Here is a 26,233-nt window from a genome sequence, read left to right as displayed (position 1 = left end):
TCGACAGCAGACCAACACCGACAACGATAGTTCAGATATACATGCCGACGTCGCAAGCTGAAGATGAACAGATAGAGAAAGTGTATGAGGATATTGAGTGGGTAATGCAGTATGTAAAGGGGGACGAAAATCTAATAGTCATGGGCGACTGGAATGCAGTTGTAGGGGAAGGAGTAGAAGAAAAGGTTACAGGAGAATATGGGCTTGGGACAAGGAATGAAAGAGGAGAAAGACTAATTGAGTTCTGTAACAAGTTTCAGCTAGTAATAGCGAATACCCTGTTCAAGAATCACAAGAGGAGGAGGTATACTTGGAAAAGGAAGGGAGATGCGGGAAGATTTCAATTAGATTACTTCATGGTCAGACAGAGATTCAGAAATCAGATACTGGATTGTAAGGCGTACCCAGGAGCAGATATAGACTCAGATCACAATACAGTAGTGATGAAGAGTAGGCTGAAGTTCAAGACATTAGTCAGGAAGAATCAATACGCAAAGAAGTGGGATACGGAAGTAATAAGGAATGACGAGATACGTTTGAAGTTCTCTAACGCTATAGATACAGCAATAAGGAATAGCGCAGTAGGCAGTACAGTTGAAGAGGAATGGACATCTCTAAAAAGGGCCATCACAGAAGTTGGGAAGGAAAACATAGGTACAAAGAAGGTAGCTGCGAAGAAACCATGGGTAACAGAAGAAATACTTCAGTTGATTGATGAAAGAGGAAGTACAAACATGTTCCGGGAAAATCAGGAATACAGAAATACAAGTCGCTGAGGAATGAAATAAATAGGAAGTGCAGGGAAGCTAAGACGAAATGGCTGCAGGAAAAATATGAAGACATCCAAAAAGATATGATTGTCGGAAGGACAGACTCAGCATACAGGAAAGTCAAAACAACCTTTGGTGACATTAAAAGCAACGGTGGTAACATTAAGAGTGCAACGGGAATTCCACAAATGCAGAGGAGAGAGCAGATAGGGGGAAAGAATACATTGAAAGCCTCTATGAGGGTGAAGATTTGTCTGATGTGATAGAAGAAGAAACAGGAGTCGATTTAGAAGAGATAGGGAATCCAGTATTAGCATCGGAATTTAAAAGAGCTTTGGAGGACCTACGGTCAAATAAGGCAGAAGGGATAGATAACATTCCATCAGAATTTCTAAAATCATTGGGGGAAGTGGCAACAAAACGACTATTCACGTTGGTGTGTAGAATATATGAGTCTGGTGACATACCATCTGACTTTCGGAAAAGCATCATCCACACAATTCCGAAGACGGCAAGAGCTGACAAGTGCGAGAATTATCGCACAATCAGCTTAACAGCTCATGCATCGAAGCTGCTTACAAGAATAATATACAGAAGAATGGATAAGAAAATTGAGAATGCGCTAGCTGACGATCAGTTTGGCTTTAGGAAAAGTAAAGGCACCAGAGAGGCAATTCTGACGTTACGGCTAATAATGGAAGCAAGGCTAAAGAAAAATCAAGACACTTTCATAGGATTTGTCGACCTGGAAAAAGCTTTCGACAATATAAAATGGTGCAAGCTGTTCGAGATTCTGAAAAAAGTAGGGGTAAGCTATAGGGAGAGACGGGTCATATACAGTACGTACAACAACCAAGAGGGAATAATAAGAGTGGACGATCAAGAACGAAGTGCTCGTATTAAGAAGGGTGTAAGACAAGGCTGTAGTCTTTCACCCCTACTCTTCAATCTGTACATCGAGGAAGCAATGATGGAAATAAAAGAAAGGTTCAGGAGTGGTATTAAAATACAAGGTGAAAGGATATCAATGATACGATTCGCTGATGACTTTGCTATCCTGAGTGAAAGTGAAGAAGAATTAAATGATCTGCTGAACGGAATGAACAGTCTAATGAGTACACAGTATGGTTTGAGAGTAAATCGGAGAAAGACGAAGGTAATGAGAAGTAGTAGAAATGAGATCAGCGAGAAACTTAACATCAGGATTGATGGTCACGAAGTCAATGAAGTTAAGGAATTCTGCTACCTAGGCAGTAAAATAACCAATGACGGACGGAGCAAGGAGGACATCAAAAGCAAACTCGCTATGGCAAAAAAGGCATTTCTGGCCAAGAGAAGTCTACTATTATCAAATACCGGCCTTAATTTGAGGAAGTAATTTCTGAGGATGTACGTCTGGAGTACAGCATTGTATGGTAGTGAAACATGGACTGTGGGGAAACCGGAACAGAAGAGAATCGAAGCATTTGAGATGTGGTGCTATAGACGAATGTTGAAAATTAGGTGGACTGATAACGTAAGGAATGAGGAAGTTCTACGCAGAATCGGAGAGGAAAGGAATATGTGGAAAACACTGATAAGGAGAAGGGACAGGATGATAGGACATCTGCTAAGACATGAGGGAATGACTTCCAGGGTACTAGAGGGAGCTGTAGAGGGCAAAAACTGTAGAAGAAGACAGAGATTGGAATACGTCAAGCAAATAATCGAGGACGTAGGTTGCAAGTGCTACTCTGAGATGAAGAGGTTAGCACAGGAAAGGAATTCGTGGCGGCATCAAACCAGACAGTAGACTGATGACCAAAAAAAAAAAAAAAAAAAAAAACCAAAGTCACATCTCTGGGATGTCACTTGACACTTGCTATGTGTACTATTAGGGGTTGGAGCAAGGGGGGAGGGGATCACTGAACGCCAGGATATTATCTGTTTTACTCTGGTGGCTTATTGGAAGGCAACTCTGGCATGAAACTGGTAGGAAACAACGTACTGGCAGGTTGCCTGTGCCACTACTAAGTGATTGGTAGGCAGCTTTTGTGGTGATTGGTAGACAATGACAAATCGGCAGCTTCTATAATGTGCAGTGTTTCCCTGTGTGGAAGTGTTAACGCCACGATTTATGCTATTAAATACGGGACAAGTGGTGCTGCTGGCCGGTGAACGCATGCGGTCCCCCGGGATGGTATCGCTGGCAGCCAGGCCGTAGGCAACATGAAGCCATCCTCAATGGTTACGGTTTTGGGGTATCTGAATATTTGAGAAACCTCCCTTATTTTTCGCTGCTGCATCCATGGGTGCAGATCAAGCGCTTGAGGTTGGTGGAACGGTGGTCTGGTGGTGTTCAGTTACAGCTGCACTACGCCGGGTAAAAGGAGGTCCGACACGATATTACGAAGGGTCATGAATTTTGTCACTTCACTGTATATATTACCAAGACTGGTAATAATACCTACCACGAACAACACTTAATGTGCTCTGGTGCCAATTCAACGTATCACTTAGAATTACGACCCTTTACACGCCCAATGACGGAGAGTATGTGTACAAAGTTACATTGACATCCGTCCATGAAATCTGGATGATTGACGTACTTTGTCGGGCTTTGTGCATTCGAATCGACTTCTGTACCTTGCCAAGTCTTCCTAACCGTGTTCTGTCTGGTTTTTCAGAGGACAGTATGGCCTGGGAATGCACTTGGCAGCTTCTGCTGACACTCTTCATTGTGGCATCGCCTCGAGAGCTCCTCGCAGACGACTGTGTGTCGTCCTCTGCAAGCAGTGTTAGCCTCTCTGCGAGCAGCTTCCGCAACCTTACGGGTCACTGGATAACCAAGGTTGGTGTACCCTCGCCGGCTGCTAACACTACCCTCACACCAGGGAAACTCATCAGTTGTCTGGTCTGTTACAGGCGGCTCTCATCCGCAAAAGTAGAAGAGACGTCAGTGACCTACTGGCTGAGGAAAGGCCGTTGCATTACGACATCGACGTTACCCGTCAAGGTTGTGGTGACGACGAAACCCTGACGACGTTTTTCAGTGTTGTAGGTCAGTACGTAGCATCACGAAAGGAGCTTCCGACTTCCAGCAAATTTTTATTTTAGTTAAGTGTAGTTTCGCCTCTGAGTACCAAAGAAGGAAGAAAACCTTGGTTCTATCAGAATGAAAGAAATCTCTTCTCTGTTTTCTCCTGTTGCTTCTATCTTCGCGATTTAGGCTCTGTAGCGAAGAATGTCTGTGCTACTCATTGATGTTGTTGGTTTTCCCCTCCTTCCATGGTCATCAGAGAGTTGTTCGCACTTTCTGCTTATGTGTATTTGAACTCGCATTCAGGAGGAGGGCGATTCAAACCTCCTTCCATCGATCCAGTTTTAGATTTTCCGCCCCTTCTCTCTGTCGTCTGAGGAAAATTCCGGGATAGTTTCGTAAGAAAGGCATCGCCGCTTTCCCTCATTCTATCCCAGTATCAGAGTTTCTACGCTATCTCTGATGACCTCTACGACGAATGATTGTTATATCGATTCTTTCTTCCTTCTAAAAGCTTCATATAAGAAACAAAAAAAATCGAAAGACCAAAAGTAATCAGTGTACGGATATGAAATTTCTGCATTACATTTTTCTGTGTAACATATTCAAGTGATTAACATTGCAAGATCACAGATTAATGGAAACCCGAGATAAGCTATTGCAAATGTGAAATGCTGGTACATTAATAAACGGTATAGACACCCGAATTATGAATACAGACATGCGAACGTGCCTGCATCGTGTTGTACAGGTGCCGAATGTCAGTTTGTGGGATGAACTTCAATGCGTGTTTCAGTAGCTAGGCAAATACAGGAACGATTCAAATTCAAATGGCTCTGAGCACTATGGGACTCAACTTCTGAGGTCATTAGTCCCCTAGAACTTAGAACTAGTTAAACCTAACTAACCGAAGGACATCACAAACATCCATGCCCGAGGCAGGATTCGAACCTGCGACCGTAGCGGTCTTGCGGTTCCAGACTGCAGCGCCTTTAACCGCACGGCCACTTCGGCCGGCTACAGGAACGTATAATGCTGTTGTTGATGACGGTAATGTTGTCTGCTGGTGACGTTTCATATGTGTTAAATTGGAAACAGGTCTATTGATCGAGCAGGCCAAGGTAAGATGTCGACACTCTGAAGAGCATGTTTGGCTGCAACAGCGTTATGTGGACCAGCGTTGTCCTGTAGCAAAACAGCCCCTGGAATGCCGTTCATGAAGGGCAGCACAGAAGGCCGAATCACCAAACTGACGTCAGGATGCGTGGAAGGACCGCGAGACTGCTCCTGCTGTCATACGAAATCGTACCTCAGACCATAAATCCACACGTAGGCCCATGTGTCTCGAACGCAGACAGGATGGTTGCAGACCGTCAACTGACCTTCTTCATACCAACACACAGTCATCACTGCCTTCGAGGCAGAACAAGTTTTCATCAGAAAACACTACAGCCCTCCAACCTGGCTCCATTGAGTTCTCACTTTACGCTACTGCAGTCACCGGGGTCAGTGGAACGGATAATACTGGTGTCTCGCTCGAGCTCTCCATGGATTAACCGGTTTGTAACAGTTCGTTGTGTCACAGTGGTGCCAAATGCTGCTCACATTACTGCTGTAGATGCATTATGATGCATGCAGTACGATGCACCAGAGGCATACACTGGACACGACGTTCTTCCCTCTCAGTAGTGCCACGTGGCCGTCTATAGCGCAGTCCTCCTGCGATCACACATTCTCGTGACCACCGCTGCCACCGATCAGGTACATACAGTGGCTCCATTACTGCCAAGTCTTTCTTCAGTATCGCAGAAGCAACATCCATCTTCTCGTTGCCCTATTACACGACATCTTTCAAACTCAACGAAGTGCTGACAATGACGTCTTTGTCGTCTGCAAGGGAGTGATGGCTAACATCAATTCACCACGTCCAGTCTCATAGGTAACTAACGCTCGAGAGGTGTAGAAACATGCCTACCAATTTTCGTTTATGTCACGCAACTCCTTTCTGGTTGTAACCTCCCAACAGAAAAAAAATAAATGTAATATTCACATTTAGTGTAACCTCGACCAGAAAAATCTCGATTAAGTTCCCAATAGAAAAGGTACAGTGGCTGCATTATTGCCTAGTGTGGTGTCACCGCCAGACACCACACTTGCTAGGTGGTAGCCTTTAAATCGGCCACGGTCCGTTAGTATACTTCGGACTCGCGTGTCGCCACTATCAGTGTTTGCAGACCGAGCGCCGCCACACGGCAGGTCGAGTCTAGAGAGACTCCATAGCACTCGCCCCAGTTGTACAGCCGACTTTGCTAGCGATGGTTCACTGACTACATAAGCTCTCATTTGCCGAGACGACAGTTTAGCATAGTCTTCAGCTACGTCATTTGCTACGACCTAGCAAGGGGCCATATCCAGTTACTATGTCTTCTGAACAGATAATATTGTGACTCATGTACCGTCAAGAGCGACGCTCATCATTAATGGATTAAAGTTAAGTATCAAACTACTTACGTCCGCTTTCTGAATTCTAATTCCTTGTCATGTTCCAGACCTCACGTCAGTATAGTTCTTCCCTCCTTACGCCAGCCTGCGTGAGCTAAAACGCCTGCATTTCGGCTCTTCAGTCAACACAACACCAAGACTTTCTGCAATATCGCAGAAAGGACATCCATCTTCTCGTAGCATTGTTACACGACCTCTTTCAAACTCAATGAAGTGCTGACAATGACGTCTTTGTCGTCTACAAGGGAGTGGTGGCTAACATCAATTCACCACCTCCAGTCTCATAGGTAACTAACGCTCGAGATGTGTAGAAACATATCTACCAACTTCCGTTTATGTCACGCAACTCCTTACTGGTTGTAACCTCCCAAAAGAAAAAATAATTATAATATTCACAATTAGTGTAACCTCCCCACATAAATATCTCCTTTAAGTTCCCACTAGAAAAATTTCTTTCCAATAATAAAATTTCAACTTTTAATGTGATCTTCCATTAAAGAGTGACTGCATATCGAGATTCATAAGTTTTGACGCCAGCAGCGCTGCGTCATGGCCCTGTGAAAGCATCCTGAATAAACTGAAAAATTCTTACCTCACAATGATGTCGCCGGATAAAGCTATCTATATATTTGCTCCTATGAGAAATTTTTGGCGCAGCCCAGTGCAATGCTGGCCAACAGATTTTCATTTGTAGGAAAACAACTGATTTTCTTTTGCCTAATCAACATGAGTAAGCACAGGAAAAATTCGTAAAATCCTTAAACTCAGATAAATGACTGCAAAAGTTTTCTTCAGAACAAAAGTTATTATTGAAACATTTCTGCAAGGAATTGCATGGGACTTTAACTTTACAATTGTGGTTAAATCAGTTGTGGCAATTAACATATGCGCACGGCAACAAAGAACAATAATTTTTTTTTTGCCTTATACCGCATCGCTCAGGCACGTTATGCACGACCGGCCCAACACAAGTCAACTGCAGCACTGCCCTGTGCGAAATCCATAAGTCAAGTGTTCTGTGCGAGCTACAAAACACGACTGCTCTCTGCAAGCTACTAAACTTGACTTACTGCTAGCACTGCTCTGACCTGCGATTCTATTGCAGCATAGATATTCAATATCGCAGGCAGCGGGTGAGCAATCGATCGAAATTACATCTGCTCAAGTGCGCTAGAAAATAGTAATGGACCCCTAATGAACCCCTTACATAGTGTTGCCATTTTTTTCGGGTGTGCAATTCACTGACGAGTTTCAGTTCTCTTATCATCATTAGGTATCACAAGACATTCAGAACTGTTTCTGAGAGTAACGCGTGTTCCCATGTCTCTCCATATGACGGAATGTAATGCACCCAGGAGCGCTGTCGAAAAAGATTTCTTTGGTACTCCCAGTGTTATTGTGAAGGAGAAATAGTATCGCATGGGTGCACTAACTTCCGTATCTCCATTCACCGGTCAACGTTAATGTGAGACTGTATTTCATCCCTATGTGCGATTTCCAGGGGTGTATTCAGCCCTGACTTCGTGTTTATGAATGAAAATGGGCGACTGCGTATAACGGCACAAGTGAAGTAGCTCCTGGTACGAAATAATATTCGGCGCATAGACTGATTCGATCGTTCGCCCGAGTTAAATGTCATGGGGTGATGTACTGTTGCAGCACGGACACTTGCACCAACGAACATCCCGCAGTTGTCAAACCGCTGTTGTCAACCGCGCTGGTGGAGAAATGCAACGCCATACCGCAAGAACTCCCTAGCAGCCTTGTTCCTAGCATGGGAACACGATGCAGAGGTTGCACTGTTGCCCATGGTCGCCACACGCACTATTAAGAACCATGTCCCGGCTTTTGTGATGTCTTTGGACTCATTATAAATCGCAGTGACGTAAGTGTTATTATTGTATAACAGAAGTTTCATTTCTGTTCATCTCATTCTGTAATTGATTCAGTTATCTTTCTATCTACATATAGTCTAACTTTCACCGAGCTTTGCTTATTGCCAGTCACACATCACGCAAGTTACTTTCGTTCGTAACTTCTACACTCCACTGCAATTTCTCCATTTCCTACCGCAGCTCCACTTACATCTGCGAGATGCCTCGCATTGATAACCGCAATAGCACTTCATGCAGAGTGGAATATTATCCGTCAAATAAATACATAAACAAATGTGAGATGTAAAAACAAGTCTTAAATGTTTCCGATTATTGAGGATTTTCCGAAGCATATCAATGTCGGAAGTTAACGGTCCAATAATCTTTAAATATTCTTACATTTTTTTTGGAAAAATATGCCTCATCCTAGGCTGATGCGGGTAGTTGAGAAACTACCGACTATGTTGCTCGTTTCTTTTTAGCCAATATTCAATTAGGATAATTCATAGCCGGCCGCGGTGGTCTCGCGGTTCTAGGCGCGCAGTCCGGAACCGTGCGACTGCTACGGTCGCAGGTTCGAATCCTGCCTCGGGCATGGATGTGTGTGATGTCCTTAGGTTAGTTAGGTTTAAGTAGTTCTAAGTTCTAGGGGACTTATGACCACAGCAGTTGAGTCCCATAGTGCTCAGAGTCATTTGAACCATTTTTTGATAATTCATAAAGAAGGCAAATATACTTCCAATATTGCTGCCATGAAAGATGAGAGTGAAAATTTCTGTAAGTGGCACAAAAATGGTATTCATATCAATGAAATATTACGATATATGTTACGTTGCAGATATAGTGAAAGTATGTTACTCAAAAGTCATCTTTATCAGCGGCAACAGACTTTTAGTTTAGTTACAGTGTTATATTTATTTTGTTTGGATCAATGACATGTAAAACTGCATCTTTGTAGACTTCTGTTCAAAAATAGTTCAAATGGCTCTGAGCGCTGTGGGACTTACCTGCTGAGGTCATCGGTCCCCTAGAACTTAGAACTACTTGAACCTAACTAACCTAAGGACATCACACACATCCACGCCCGAGGCAGGATTCGAACCAGCGACCGTAGCGGTCGCGCGATTCCAGACTGCAGCGCCTAGAATTGCTTGGCCACTCCGGCCGGCCAGACTTCTGTTATTTATAATTTATCGCCAAATGATATTTATCTCAAGTTGGTGAATGTTTATGAGTTATCTTCTACTTCATTGTCAACAGTTACAGCAACAGAATTAAAACGTGCTTCAGTTCTGTGTAAGATAAGGAAGGTGAATGTGGTCCAAAATTTTCGATGTTCGAGATGAGTTTCTCAGAAAAGTTTCATAGTGTCAAAAAATAAAACGAATCCGACTGAATTTGTCGGAAGTGTTTATAGTGCTTGGTTATATTGTAAACTATAAAAACGTAAATGACGGAGAGTGAATTTTCTGCAGCAAATGAAGGGAAAAATATCGACGTGAACAGCAGTGCATCGCCAAATGGGACACATTACGAAGATGGTACCTTCTGTAGTATGTGTCAGAAAATTACTATACATGGTGAAGAAAAATTCGCCTTCTCGGTCCTCCTTACATACAAGCAATAAAAACAAAATGTCAGTCATTAAATTTCGTCCTCCACATATTTCCGGCAGTAAATGGACGTTTAAGATTGGCAATCAGCAACACTGTAACCGCATGTACGGTAACTATCTCTGTCAGAAAAGAGCAGTAGTGCCGTGCAGTTGTTGCAGTAGACAGCGTTTTGGGTCAGCATGCTGTAGGTTGAGGGTTCGAGTCTCCATCGAGGCGTAAGTGCTTTTATGTGCTAAATATAGGCTGCATGGTACATTATTTTGCATCTTAATCGTTATACAGCAATTACAGTGGGTATTCTACAAAATGATTTTACTTACGTAAAACGAATCAGCAATGGAAGTACCACAGTTTTCATTGGATAGCTTTTAAAGTAGATTTTTGGACATCATGGAGCTGGCTGCTGTGGCCGAGCGGTTCTAGGCGCTTCAGTCCGGAACCGCGCTGCTGCTACAGCCGCAGGTTCGAATCCTGCCTCGGGCATGGATGTGGGTGATGTCCTTAGGTTAGTTAGGTTTAATTAGTTCTAAGTCTAGGGAACTGATGACGTCAGATGTTATGTCCCATAGTGCTTAGAGGCATTTGAACCACATCATGGAGGCGAAATGTTTCGCACCACTCCCTCTACTAGATTACAAACCTGTCTTCTGTATACGCATACACCCCCTCAATGGTCCCATCGATTATTACCAACTATTATTCTTGCCGCATTCCGATCCATTACATTTCGTTCCGGCCTTGCGTCACCAGTAGGGATAGTAAACTGCTTCACAAATAATTTACAAACTCGGTTACCATTTGTATATATTGTCTCCACTAATCATGCTTTTCAACGTGGAATCTGGTAAATGCATGCTGTTTAGTAGGTATTTGCATGCGTTTCTGTTATTATTAATATTATCATCAATGGAAATGCGGGAACGTCATGTCTTACCGGTAAGGAAACAGTGTATTTAGAAAATAAACATTGCAGAATCGGCAGTGTGGGAATAAATCGTGCAGAACAAAAGCTGTAAAAGAGGTGGAATAGCACGCTGCGAATTATGACTTGTTTTACTGGATCCGCCATTCACCAGACACGGACTAGCTGATAGCGAAGTAACGCGCCCGTGGCCGACTCCACGTACATTTATACAAATAGTATTTTCTTCTTGCATTATTCAAAACAGTGTGGCAGACGTATCACATACACAAACGATGAATATGTGGATATGCTTCTGGTCCTTGGTGCATCTGATTACTGGACTGATGTTGCAGCTCGTGAATATGCAGCCATACGTCCTGGTCGTCGTCATACTGATAAAAATGTATTTCGTCATCTGGAGATTCGCCTTCGGGAGACAGGTTCTTTCCCTCCACCATCGCGTGACAATAGTTGTCCACGGACTCGTCGCACTCTTAGCTACTGACGTCATACACCAAGAACCCCAGTGAAGTACGCGTAGCGTAACAAGTCAGCCCGTTGTTTGATGAGCTGCGCGAGCATCGGCTGCACCCCTATCATTATACTTTAACGCAAACCTGCTTCTTGGAGACATCCGTCTGAGAAGTTGCAGCATTAGAAAATTGCAGTGAAATGCAGGAAGATCTGCAGCGGATAGGCACTTGGTTCAGGGAGTGGCAACTGACCCTTAACATCCTTTATTGATGAGTATGTGATAGCGTAACAAACACTGGTAGCAGTTACTTCTGTAAAATATCTGGTAGTATGCGTACGGAACGATTTGGAGTGGAATAATCATATAAAATTAATTGTTGGTAAGGCGGGCGCCAGGTTGAGATTCATTGGGAGAGTCCTTAGAAAATGTAGGCCCATCAACAAAGGAGGTGGCCTACAAAACACTCGTTCGACCTATACTTGAATATGGCTCATCAGTGTGGGATACGTACGAGGTCGGGTTGACAGAGGAGATAGAGAAGATCCAAAGAAGAGCGGCGCGTTTCGTCACAGGGTTATTTGGTAAGCGTGATAGCGTTACGGAGACGTTTAGCAAACTCAAGTGGCACTCTCTGCAAGAGAGGCGCTCTGCATCGCGGGGTAGCTTGCTGTCCAGGTTTCGAGAGGGTGCGTTTCTGGATGAGGTATCGAATATATTGCTTCCCCCTACTTATACATACCTAGGAGATCACGAATGTAAAATTAGAGAGATTCGAGCGCGCACGGAGGCTCTCCGGCAGTCGTTCTTCCCGCGAACCATACGCGACTGGAACAGCAATGGGAGGTAATGACAGTGGCACGTAAAGTGCCCTCCGCCACACACCGTTGGGGGGCTTGCAGAGTATAAATGTAGATGTAGATGGGTGCAGTTCTGTGAAAGTCTCCAGCAACATCAGGAAGCCATCGAAGTCGTCATAAACACTGTATTATGGTCGGATGAAGCAACCTTCACTCGTGAAGGTGTCTTCAATATGCACAAAGCTGACAAAATTGTTGTGACGTTAACCCGTTCGTCACCCGCAACTATGGATATCAAGTTCGCTTTATCATGTACGGAAAACTGGGAGACAGGAGTTTGGTCCCTGCTTGTTAGCTGACTGGTTAAGTGCACGAATGTACCATACATTCCTCTCAAACTATTTGCCTGACGCACTGAAAGATGTTCCATTTCATTTCGGTAGAGGTTATGGTTCCAACATGAAGGTGTACCTCCACACTTTGGAATTCATGTGAGACAGAGTAATTCCAGGGGAATGGGTTGGACGGGGAGGTCCAGTTGTATGGTCTCCGCGATCATCTGACCTAAATCCCTAGCATTTCGTCCTGTGAGGGATTCGATTCCTGGACGGGTTAGGGATTTTCTCTGCCAGCGGACTGAGCGTTTGTGTTGTCGTTTTATCATCGTCATCATTCGTAACAGGGGCTAGAGTGGACTGTGTAAAAAAGTTGGACTGTTTAGAAATTGGGACTTTGTACGGGCGCTGATGACCGAGCAGTTGAGCGCCCCACAAACCAAACATCAACATGTTCCCATGAGAACACTTGAAGGACACGTGTATTCTACCCCGCCGACACAAGTGGAAGAGCTGCTTGTGCGTGTTCATGGTGCTCTTGTGTCTGTGAATGCATCCACGTTGCGAAGAGTCCAGAGCCGTATGAGCCGTCGGGTCGTTTAATGACTGGACTACAGGGAGGTCACTTCGACGATCTGCTCTGAGAACAACATATCCAGTTTTAAACATCATTCGGTCATTAATATGGAAATTATTATTGTCACTGGTTGCTAATGTGCTACATCTGAGCAACCATACTGCATATAATATTAATGACTAGCAGATGTTGAGTTATTTAACTGTGCAGTCATCTTTGGCATCTCGAAATTGATATTTTTTTGTAGTTGTTCTGTCCTAAGACACGTCATTTGTTTCAACTGTCTCTTTTTGACTCGTCTGACCACCTTTCTTTATGTCCACCGTTACAAAACCCTGTGCTATGTAAATGTCGGATACGAGTGGCTCAAGAAGCAGTGTATATTGCAGTATTACTTGGAACAATGAAACTTACAAGAACAAATACACCTTGACCCAGATTCGAACGGCCGATCTCCTTCATGCCAAGCCAAGCCAAACCGCTATCCACCAAATGCACGGCACTGCTCCGCCCTTCTGGCAGAGGTGGTTACCGTACATGAGATTACCGTATGGCCAGATTGCCTATCTTTAACGTTCATTCACTGCCGGAAATACGCGGAGAACGAAATTTTGTGATAGATATTTGTGTACTGCTAGTATGTGAGGAATCGCGCTGCGAAGGCTGGGTGCACGTATTTATCTTCACCCTTTATAGTCTGGACATGGTGAAAACACTTTAGTTGTGTTTCGGTCGTATCCAGCGAGATCAGTGGGAAGAGATGTATCCTTAGAGACAGCAAATACGTATAGATACTCAGTCTGCGACATCAGATATTCAATACGTTTCCACTTCTCTATCTAGTGATGAATAATTTCGGGAACGATTATAATCCTTTCTTACCCTACGTTTTGGATTGTAATCAAAAAACAATTACGTCTAGCTTTGGGTAAGTTTTATTAACAAATCAACACTCAGAGTTTTATCAAATATCACTGTGTTTTGCAATTTTCTCACATGATGACATGGTTGGAGACCGTGGCTGTTATTTGAAGACAAATGTTGATGGTTTTGGGACATCAACCTGCCACAAATTTACTTTCAGTTCCTTTATTCAAAGGGTACCGTTACCGGTTTCAAATCGTTGTGATCCATCTTCAGACGGTTTACACGCTTTCCTTATAACATGTGGTGTGTTTTTTACAGATTAATTGTGCTAAAATATAAGTAGTACATAACTATAAGCACGCCACACACAAGTGGTTGCGTTACAGATTTTCGTTGCATGTGACTTACGTGAGATGTCGGTTTACAGTGTTTGTTTTCATAACATTCGTCCAACAGATGTGAATACATCCCACTGCATTCTTATTGTTGCACATATAAATTTTTCTCACTGAACACTTAAGATTTGTGACAGAGAAGATTTCTACCACGCACCACGTGATTAGATACATATAAAGAGCTTACAAACATATGAGTGTCAAAGATGCTACGATATATCGTAACATTTGAAGATGTCCTACGTTTGTAAAGGATCATATTTTCACTTACGCAACTGAAATGCATTTTACACTAGTATATAGACATTCATTTTTTGAGTTGATACTGTTACATTAATTATAAAGTTATTTCTTTTTTTGTTACTGTATAGGTATAGTACATTATTTAATTACATTTAGCATCATGAGAATTATAGTAACATATAAATTTGCTGCTTGATCTGCAGATAGGCGTACTAATATAATTTGCTTTGGAGGTTGGAAAATAATTTTTGGAAATTTTTCAGGAAAGGGGTGTTGGCAAACTTTGTTTGTTCATTAAGGATATAGTCTGGGGTGCTGTTTTTTTGTGTGTGTATTTCTGTTTCTTCTAATATATTCATGGTGGCTCCTTTTCTGCTAGATGTAAAATTTTTATGTTGTTCTCAGTGTTTCTCACTGGATGGTTTTCTTCAGCAATATGGGCTGCAAATGCAGATTTGTTCAAGTTACCAAGTCTTAAAGCATCAATGTGTTCTTTGTATCTAATTTCAAAACTTCTGCCTGTCTGTCCAATGTAGAATTTTGGACCTGTATCGCATTTCAGTTTGCATATTCCTGATTTACAGTAGGAACTCTTGGAGGTATTTACATCATGGATTACTTTTTGTTGTAATTTATTATTTGTGGAAAAGCTGATTATGATATTTTTCTTTTTAAATAAGTTTGCTATTCGTTATGATAGTGGGCCTATGTATGGGGGCGTAGCACATTTAGGTTTGGCTTCTGTGGCACACTGATTTGGCTTCAGGTGACTGCTGTGAAGTGGATCTGTGGTTTTTGTCTGCATTGTGTTGTGGAGTTTTTCTATTATTATGCGTTTATATCCATTATTATGAGAAACTGTTTTAATTATATTCATTTCCTTTTGTTGGTCTGTGTCACTCATTGGCACTTTTTTAATTCGGTGTAGCATCGTTGTGAAATATGCCATTTTTTGTTGGCAGGGGTGGCAAGATGAGTTGTCAATACTGACATGTGTGGTGTTAGGTTTTCTGTAAATACTAAATTGATCTTTACTGTTACTATTGCAAATCTTCAGCTCAAGAAAGTTAATGCTTTTATTAGTTTCATGTTCAACTGTGAATTTAATATTTTTGTTCATTTTGCTTAGATCTGCTGCTAATGTACCTATTTCATTGCTTATACCATCAAAAAGCAAGATTGTATCATCAACATATCTTCTGTAGCAGACTATTTTGTTTGAGGTGTGCTGGTTGGTTGAGAAAAATGTTTGTTCTATATGGTTGATGTAAATGTCAGCCAATATCCCAGCTAAGCTACTTCCCATTGCCAAACCTTCATGTTGTTGGTACAGTTTGTTGTTGTAGCTAAAGTAATTATGCTCTAGAATAAGTGAAAGTATGTTTTGTCTGACAATGTCGAACTTACGTCATATAAAAAAGAACAGCAAGAAGTACTGAAGGTTTATTCTATGCAATTTCATTGAGGCTATGTCTATCTCCGTATATTTGGAAGAAGGTCCTCGTTCTAAATTAACCGAGCACATGCAATAAAATCTGTTCACACCGTCTCTTGATATTTGTAATGTTTGTATGTGCTCTACACTTGGCCTGAGTCTTGTGGAATGAGTACCTTGCAGGCGATGTTCTCACGACAAAGAGTCACCTACATGCCTCGTGTCATATTAATGAAGATATAGCGAATACAGTCGGCTTCTACTGGAACTGATTAACTTTCGCAACTGTACTGTAGATGACGATAACCTTTATCTTTCAGTTAGACATTCTGAAAAGCTTCTGACAGTGTTGCAGTGTAGTCTATGCTGAGAAATGATTGTTAAGGAAAAAATCGATGTGATGCGCCGTTTCCGACTTAATTAGCACTTATGCTACCCAGTCAGGCCGACAGGTGCGCAAGTTCAACAGCCCCATCAGAGACGGTATCGCCAAATATGTTCTTCGCTTAGTGTCCTAAAACCGAAAATGTGAGAGATACACAAACTGGACGTGGTTCAATAGTATGGATCGAACCCGAGCCAAAGGCTGAGTAGTCTCGTGCACTATCATCTAGGCTGTGAGATCAACTGTCGTTAATTGTATCTGGCGTAGAGTTGCTCTATACCAAATCTGTGTTTTGGTGCTTTTGGTAAAGTGCGTAAACGACGTAGTAAATGGTGGGATTACCGATAGTATTGGCAGCACTGGTAGGAACAGAAAAATGAGAGTGTAAGAGAGAAACTAGGCACTGACAACTTCTCATTGTTTTTCTTGTTTATCTATTCTTCCTTTTGCACGTAATTAGAATCGCACATTATTCAGTGTTAGTCCATTGTGTATTTCAAATCCCTACAAAAACTAATTTTTATTTTATAAGCAACAAAAATTTGTTGACAGTGTAACTTTCGTGTTTTTACGTAACTAAAGATGTTGCTTTTGGTGCAAGTACAGTATACATGCAGAAATATAAAACCATATAGATATAATTATTGTTAATTTGTACGCAATAGAATGATGTTCACCATTATTAAAAGTAAGAGTTTCCTGTTATTATTGACAACGCGAAAGTTCTTTATGACTAAAAGAAACATGGATTATATACATTCGACGAAGTATTGTAGCGATGTTTGATGTATTTCTCTTCTTTGTTTTTTTATTTTACTTTTTTCTAGGTAACTGCGTTTCCTATCGCCATATGGGATAGCTGTATTCTTTTTACTACAACATCCCTCTGTTTGACGTTACAAACCAACAATTTTCGAATGAAATCTAAATTAAACATAGACATTTTCAATTTTGCTGTAAATATGGATTATTTTTAAGTAACAAACAAGAGAATAACTGTGTAGGGCAGATGTTTCGTAGATTACATGAACCTTTATATATCCTCATTCACTTTTTAGGTGGTTCATAGCTTCTGGTTTATAGTGGAATTTCGTAAGACCCTCATTGCGTACATACGGAAACCGATCGTTATAGGATAAAGTTCGATAACTATGAAACACGTCCAACATGTCACCTTAACTGACCAAAGCTACTATGAAAACTGTCGAGATCTACGCTTCTTTGTGATAATCTACTGTAGCCAGTGCAGTTTTACAACTCTAAACTGGAGGGCTGCTTGAATTTGTGCGCACAACAGCCTGACTGGATAAATGCAATGCTGACTCAGGGCCAGCAAAAGTTTAGAAATTTTTCTTTAACAGTTATTTCTCAGCGAAACGTATCCTGCTACACCATTACAAGATTTTCAGACCTTTTCTGACCACCCTGTGTATTAACCATCGCACCGCAAATTTGATTTGCATTACCTTGCACCTCACACTGGGGTCCACTGGAGCCCAGTAAAATATTATCATACATCATGTGTTCCAAGCTCATTAACACATACATTGGACTGTCTTACGAATATATGACGTTGTAAATAACTATGTAGTTACCTGTAGTGATTTTCTTATTATTACAAGAATGAGTACCATATGGTATTTATAAAATGTGCATATTATTATTAATAAATGATATTTTGTATTACTTTATGTTTAGTTGTCTCATATTTGAATGTGTATAATGGAATAGAATGTCTTACTTCACTTTATTTAGTTATTACAATTAGTACCATACGGTATTTATAAATTTGGTAAGTGTTACACTTCAGCACTATGCTGAGAATAAGGTTTTATATATATTTTTTATTACATGAGCCTGACTTGAATGTATAAAGTAATATAGTGTAATATAATATAGTGGATTATTTGATTTTTACGGAATATTTTGGCATTAAAGGCAAATTGTGTTTTAATGTCATTTTTAGAACGTAAAAATGGTATTTCAGGTTTTTTTTTTTCTTACAGTTGCCAACATTGTCAAACCAAAGTTTTCAATCATTGTCTGACAAAGAGGAATGGACGAAAATCAGTTGTCAACTTCAGGTTCCTATTAGTGCCATGGATCGGATCTGATAACTTTCTCACATAATGTATGGAATAGCGTTTAGTACATAATAAGTCTCGGAATCATTCAGCATCAAAATCTTAATTTCATATTTGTCCGGTTTTGAAGATATGTATATTCTGAATGGGCATTTGCCACGGAAGCCCATTAGCTGCTCGTCTATTGTATAGTATTAGAAAGGGGTGTGTAGGGATTTGCAGTTGTCAATAAATTTAGTCCAGATGTCCTGAATGAGTGCAAGTTGGTCTTCTTGTTTTCTTTCATGCAGGTTGCTTTGTCATCGAATCTTAAACAACTAGTCAAAAACTGAAATAGCCTTTGATGACATTGTAGCGCAAAACAGGGCATTTTCAAAGTTCTTTTAAATTTGTGTGACCAGCCTTGTTTTCGGCACAGAGTTACAAAAGTCCAATGGCAGCTCTTAGCTCTACAATACTATTGTAGTGTTATGGTAACTTTCCGGGTTTCAGGTTGAAGAACTTTTGCGAGTAATTTCATCGTTCTCCTAAGTGACAATCATGTCTGGCATTTCTTCTGTCACTAATGACTGACTTGCTTTAATTGGACTAGAAATAAAACATGCTTGACCCCTTGGTCCTGGGAGGTGAGTAGCTAAATTTCTGGATTTAGTCCTTTCTCTCTTAGATGGTGTAGTTGAAGACGACTTATAGCCATTCTCACCTAGAAAGATTTTTGAAATGAAGGAACTACCATGACTATCATCATCGTCTTCTCCACTCTCTTCTGTACCTGTTGATTCCTGTATTTCGACAGAATCAGGATTTTCATCGGAATGTAGACCTCCAAATGAATGTTTTTCCTGGTTCAACCCATCCAAAAGTGCAGTATATACTGTGTATCGTCATCTGTTATAAGTCTTTAACTCAATGTCGCTGAAAAATAAAATAAAATAATATAGGGCTAATACTGAAAGGAAACAGTTATAAGTTACACACAGTATATGTTTCAACACTGTGTATTTATCAAGCTATTATTTTCAGTGTGCATAAATGAACTAAACGGAACGCACATTAGGGTAATCAAGACCCCTACGGACGTTCAACAACCTTTACAGCCTGGCACTACCGCAACAACAATGCCAATGTTCGAGTTAATCTCGCATACATGTAGGCAGTGTTACCAACCTAATATGCACTAAGTTTCAATATATTGTAGCCAACATACTCTTTGTAATACACAAAAAGTAATACACAGTTAGTTTAATTAGCCACATCCCAGAGTCATTCGATAGCAACAGTCTTTGGCCTACCTATAAGAGTACACACAATTTTTACAGGACGGTCTGTACTAACCTATTGTGGACATACCTTTGTATGATTAGCGTTATTTTCCCTATTTTATCATGAACCTAATGTGTCATTTGATATATCACGGACAGCACCCCCTCCCCGTGTTGGTGCCGACTACAAATTCTTTCGAAATGTTGGATACTATAAGCTGCACACTGAGAAAATGAACTGGGAAAATGCTCGGAGAACATGCGCAAAGGAAGGTGCGCACCTCGCCATTGTGAACTCTGAGGCGGAAGAAAATGCTATACGCGAAGTAATGAGAGCTCACTCGTCAGATAACTTCGCTGCTTTCATCGGTTTCCACGATATCTTCAAGGAAGGGGAATACGTCACTGTCTTGGGTGAGTATCACTATTATGTAAGTAACATATTTAGATTGGCTGGAAAGAATCATATTTCAATCCTTCAACATGAAAGAAAAACGGAACTCACAGAACAAATCAGTCAGTATTTCGTGTGTAATTTCTGAAGAGGTGCCCAGTATTTGAGAGAAGTTTCGACTCTCTCTTTCCACCGCATTCCATCTTTTGCTGATAGTACTTGCAGTAAGTAACTGTATGACGTTAACAGCAGGAGTGATCATTTAGGGTTGATGTCCTGTTGACGACTTCAGATGTGGTTCGTACAGGATGAGGAAACACCCAAATATCAGGAATTCTAATTTTCTCTTTCATCAAACAGGACGATGAGAAACAGGCTGAAATGCTCGTAATGCTATTACAAGGTAATCTGTGCTGAGATGGGATTGTTAAGAAAAAAATTCGGTACATGGCACCATTTCCTAATTAATTGCTACTGAAGTTAGCCAACCAGGCCTCTGCGCGCCCAGATTCAAGCGGCCCGCCAGGTGCAGTTAGTGTCACTTGTTCTAGAAGCTTAGGTGAGAGCGCTAATTTTTTTCTGAGTAATTATTTCTTAACACGGCCTACACTGAAACACCCTTACAAAGCTGTTCAGTGCGTTTCTGATCACCCAATAAAAATCGCAACACAAAAAAATAGTTACTGTAGAGTAATGATATTTCGGAAATACGTCTGGATGACATATCTATGTGGTTAACATAGAAAAAAAATTGGTTACTGCAAGCGTGAGACAAGCTACAGCAATTGTGATATGCTGGTACCTTAGTATCCGGTGCAATCGCCATAATGTTGAATGCCTGCATTGTATTGTACAGGTGCCGGATGTCAGTTCTATGCCTTTTGCGTTTGGTCGGTCAATGCAGGGAAAGTTAATGCTGTTTATGGAAGATGCTGGAAGTGTCATCCGATGACGTCCAATTCGTACTCGACTGGATACAGATCTGTGATCGACAAGATCAAGGCGACACGTCGACACTCTGTACAGAATGGAATGCCGGCAATATCCTGTCGGAAAACACTCCCTAGAATAATATTCATGAAAGACTGGACGACAGTTCGAATCACCAATCTAACGTACAAATTTGCTGTCGGGGTGCAAGGAAAAACCACGAGAGGGCTCTTGCTATCGTATGAAATCCCACGCTATACATGAACTCCATGTGGATGTCCATTCTGCGATATTGCAGAAAGACTTGACAGAAACGTGTCCAAGTTTGTAATTGCTGTCAGTAGTGGATACGACAATGTACTGTCCCAAAAGGACCGGTATCGAGGCGGCCACGTGGCACCATCGAAAGGGAAGACCATCGTGTTGTGCGTATGGCTTCGGCAGCAGAAATTAGTGTAGCAGTTGGCCCCAAAGTGACACACCGAACTTTTACAAATCGCTTAATTCAAGGACAGCTACGAGCCAGACGCCCTGTAGCGCAACATTCCACTGGCACGACACCACCACCATTTCCGAAATCAGTGGTGTCAAGAAAGAGCTATGTGAATGCAGTGTGGAGGTCTACTGTGTTTACTGAGGAAGCTGGTTTTGCCTCGGAGCCAGAATATAAGGCGGCACTGCTTGGCTGTGAATAATTGCAGCCCAAATGTTAACTGAAAATCATTCCTGAAAATGGTGGACAGCCGTAGCCCGAGGATTTTCACGAGGTCATATATGGGAATTGAGACTGTTGAACATTCCTTGGCTTTTGAAAGTCAATTCATCAGTCCACAGAACAATGTTTGTGATTGGGGGAATTAGTATTCTTTGCTGCAAAGTCGTCCCGAATTGGAAAACCAGCTGGTACAAAGTCCTGTACCTTACTCAGCTTGTACGGATGACGATGATCGTCACACAGAGTTCTCATAACCCTGCAAGAACTAACATTTAGAGCATGAGCAACGGAGGTACACAGATTGAATTTTTGTTGTCGGACATTTGATGTACTCTTTTATCGAAATCATGACTGTGTGTACTCCATGGTCGACGTCGACCAGAGAAATCTCTTTCAGTGTGCCCCTTTCATGGAGAAGATGATCCACAGCCCCAAATGGCCTCTGATTTGGTATTCGTCTGTTTGGATAACGTTCTGCGTATAAACGCCGTGTTCCTTCCATAGTTCCTGCTGCTCCAAAGGCCAAGTGCATGTCTGCAGGTACATTCCACACAAAAGATTCCATGTCCTGCGCATAGCAACACAGTGTTTTTACATTTGTAAGTGCATACTGTTGTTCCATAAAACACTATCTTACCTTTGGTAGTACAGCAACTGTTTACGAATTGCGTTGAGGTGGAAACGAAGAACACATTGGACAGCACATTGCATGAACATAGCAACGAGTGAGGACTAGTACAAGATTTCTTCGTTGGGGCGCAGTTACGAATGAAAACAATTCGAACTTGACTTCAGACAAGCGTTGCTCTGGATAATATTTCTATATTAGAGCTAAAATATTCGTAAGGATTACCTTACCAACCAGTTCCTCCAGTCCGTATGGTAGATAATATCACAGTGGAGTATTCAGCCTACCAAGCAGGTTGATCACAATTAAATCACTGAAATATGTAGTTCATGAAGAACTATTTCGTTTCATTTTTCGTAATATATCTACGACAAGTGTGTTACAATCACATTTTCGTAGTACATCTTCAACCAGTGCGTCATAATATGTCTATAAGATGTAGGTTAGAATTTCATTTACTACTACCAATACACCTTTTCCAACCGATGATTTTCTCCACTGTGTACAAACTTTAGGGACTGATCGATGAGAGGATACGGGGCAAAGGAGGACAAATGAACTTATGTCCGGAAATGCATGGTTCCCATGCTAGAGACAATTTATACAATAATACACCGTTACAGAGTTTGTGGCCTAATACGCGCTGTACCATGCAGCCACAGATATACTATGTGTTGATAATGGTTTCCATGTGCCTCAACGCATGTGTGTACGCGCCGTAGCATGTTCTGTGTCACACATTCATATCGACCTGGCTGCACACGAACAGTGTCAAAGGCAGCGTGAATACGCTGCTCCACTGTCTCCACATCTGGAAAGGGCTCTGCATCCACGATACTTCTGAGTCGGCCCCATGACGAAATCGCAAGGGTTGAGATCCGGCGAACGAGTAGGCCATGGAACCGGGTCCCATCGTCCAATTTGCCGGTCGGAATGGCCGAGCGGTTCTAGGCGCTACAGTCTGGAACCGCGTCACCGCTACGGTCGCAGGTTCGAATCCTTCCTCGGGCATGGATGTGTGGTTCAAATGGCTCTGAGCACTATGGGACTTAACAGCTGCGGTCATCAGTCCCCTAGAACTTAGAACTACTTAAACCTAACTAACCTAAGGACATCACACACATCCATGCCCGAGGCAGGATTCGAACCTGCGACCTTAGCAGTCGCGCGGTTCCGGACTGCGCGCCTAGAACTGCGAGACCACCGCGGCCGGCGGCATGGATGTGTGTGATGTCCTCAGGTTAGTTAGGTTTAAGTAGCGATGCTGATGATACGCTGTCACCATACCATGGGGTTTTGCATACTATCGCATTGATAATCGTTATGAAAGTTTAAGATGCCACTGAACGTAAATGTGGCGTCATCTATGAATAGAGTTAAGTGCCATAGTGCTCAGAGCCATTTTCAACCCTCGTCCAATCCACCGACGAGGAAAGACTCTACTGAAATGCGTCTAGATGTTAATGGTGAAGTAGGCTGGAGCACTCTCATTTAGCAGCCACATAACTCTTTGAATTATCACTGGCCTTATTCCGGCAAGGAGAAGCAAAATCACCCTCAAGAAACGCTGATAGTTCCGGCCTGTTATGCGTCGGAGGAAGAATACTAGTCCCAAAATATGGTTGCCAATTTCCCTGCCCACTGTTTCCAGCGTCAGCGATGCTGATGATATGCTGTCACCATACCATGGGGTTCTGCATACTATCGCATTGATAATCGTTATGAAAGTTTAAGATGCCACTGAACGTAAATGTGGCCTCATCTGTGAATAGAGTAGATGATACCAACCCCGAAATCGTGGTTGTGTGGTGAAGGAACCAGTGACAAAACTGCTCCCGATGTGGAAAGTCGGTAATACGCCCTGCACACGCTGTGTAAACACTGGCCGAACACAGCATCAAGAAGAGAGCGCTCAGCCTAGAGAGAAGAGAGGACGTGAGGACCGAGCAATCATCAGAGCCGCGGATTCGTGTTTATCATCGACGCAAAGTGCAGCTTGTGTGTCAGTGACCATAAGGAACCATTGTGTACAATGCTGTATCAAATCCACTACAAGGTGAGTTAGCAAGAGAAGTGAATCGGACGCAACATTACCAATTACAATGACAGGAGAGGGCACTCGGGCGTGACGTATGAGATACAGTACGACCCTCTAGGAGGAAACGATGCACACTGTAACTGTGGCTGTATTGTACAGTGCGTATTAGACCGCTGTCTCTACAACGAAGTATGATTGAATAAATGGTCTCTTGCATGCAAACAAAGGTTTTCTGAACTTAAGTTCATTAGACCTTTTTTGTTCCGTATCCTCTCATCCATCAATCCCTAGAATTTGTACACGATGGGAAAAATCACCATCTACACGTGCAACATACGGGCTACAATTTCAGTACACTACATGAACATCACATGTAGGTTACAATTTCAGTTTACTTCTTTCCTATGAGTAAAGTATGTAGGTTATAATTTCAGCACGTTACATGTACAGTCGGTGGGACATCTCTAAATCCCCCACTCCCCCCGCACCTTCAGCGTACACCCATTGTCGTCCAAGTCCCGTGAACTTCTGACATTTAACCATGTCCTGAAACTGAGCCACGCGAGTGAGTAAACTTCTAGGACACGACGTGCCTGTGGGCCTCTGAATCGCATTTCAGCTGCTAGCACGTTACACTTTTTTTATGGCTGCATTAGCATGAAAATGAGTGATTCAGTAGGAAGCAGTTTGGGTCACTTCACATTTGATATTCAGTTGTAAGAACTCAATAAAAATTTGAAACTTCGACTTTGGTTCTGCAAAAGGACCGGAAGATGACGTGGGGAACTTGGATTATCATAAATGAGTGCCATTTTTTCGAGCCTGCAAAACGTATTTAGCCTAGGAATAAGGGTTTTTGCTCACTGCGCAAATTTAACATTTATTCCAATAATAAATTGTACGTGTCTGAAATGATTGTTTCCTATGCTTCAGGTGAACCTCTGAAATCGAGTGGCCGCGTAAGGTGGGCAAAGGGGGAGCCCAACAACGGGATGTTCCCCGGTTCTCCGGAAGGCGAGGACTGCGGGAATATTTACGCGGACGGAACCATCAACGACTGCAGGTGCATCCTGGAGATGTCATTTGTGTGCGAACAGAGTCTCTAATGCTTGTAGGGGCTGACTCTTTTGTATCCTGCAGTTAGCTGTGAATTGCTGAAACTTCAACACCTGCGCTTGGTTGCAAATTATGGAAGAAACAAACTGCGCATCAGCTTCTTCTGCCAATAGGAAGATGTTACAAAGCAAAACATAAAATAAAAATCATTTCTTTTTCTGTTAGCGCTGATTATTCGTACAAGGAGCCAATGAGAATGTTCCTAAGAGTTGCATTTATTATACTGCCATTTGTATCAAAAATTTTCACGTTTAAATTAACGCTAGAGTGTATTTACCTTCCGTGCGAAATGAAAATTGTTATTGCCGTGTTTATTCTTTAAACTTAAGAACGTCGAATCACAGGCAAATTTATATTTTTAAAACGGTCAGTTCTGAGGGAGAGCTTGCAGCAACTAGTTTTTATTCATATTCATTCTACTGACCAGTACAATTAACCCTTTAAGCGACCATACAGGAAAGCTTTCGCACGAACTCTAGGTTTCGTTCATTGGCAACAATTATGCATGTCCATTACAAGAAACACACGCAATTTGAAAGATGTGAGCAGACACCGGTTTTGAGACGATTTATTGCAGTATTCAAATAGTAAAGTGGAAGGCCACTATTTGATCATGCCCTTTGCGGAACACTTCATGGAAAAAGATGTATGGAAAAGGGAAAAATGTAAACTTTGGCGGGCGATGGATGAATGAGCGACGCTGCACTGCAATTTCGGAATCTCTGTCTGACCATGATGTAAAGTTACTAAAATCATGCTTGTCATGCACAGACGAACTGCGAGAGAATTCCGGATCGGTGCTCCTTACATAGTCTCTCAGTATTTGCCGCTTGCTATTCGAACAAAGCTATAGCCATCACCCTCGCCCATTG

At 42.0% G+C, this 26,233-nt stretch overlaps 1 protein-coding gene across 1 annotated transcript in view; it reads left to right on the top strand.

Annotated features, from left to right (window-relative positions):
• Nucleotides 1–25,525, top strand: part of LOC124777642 (hemolymph lipopolysaccharide-binding protein-like) — a 40,790-nt gene extending 15,265 nt beyond the window's left edge. Inside the window, exons 2-5 of the mRNA XM_047253118.1 lie at nucleotides 3,437–3,600; nucleotides 3,675–3,810; nucleotides 19,700–19,954; nucleotides 25,179–25,525. Of these exons, the coding sequence (XP_047109074.1) occupies nucleotides 3,445–3,600; nucleotides 3,675–3,810; nucleotides 19,700–19,954; nucleotides 25,179–25,351 (720 nt within the window). The 5' untranslated portion in view covers nucleotides 3,437–3,444 and the 3' untranslated portion in view covers nucleotides 25,352–25,525. The remainder of the gene's footprint in view (nucleotides 1–3,436; nucleotides 3,601–3,674; nucleotides 3,811–19,699; nucleotides 19,955–25,178) is intronic.
• The last annotated feature ends 708 nt before the right edge of the window (nucleotides 25,526–26,233 follow it).

Source organism: Schistocerca piceifrons, chromosome 2 (genome assembly GCF_021461385.2).
Source record: "Schistocerca piceifrons isolate TAMUIC-IGC-003096 chromosome 2, iqSchPice1.1, whole genome shotgun sequence".
Taxonomy (NCBI): domain Eukaryota; kingdom Metazoa; phylum Arthropoda; class Insecta; order Orthoptera; family Acrididae; genus Schistocerca; species Schistocerca piceifrons.
The sequence above is the reverse complement of the archived record's forward strand: the minus strand, read 5'-3'. Positions and strand labels throughout refer to the sequence as shown.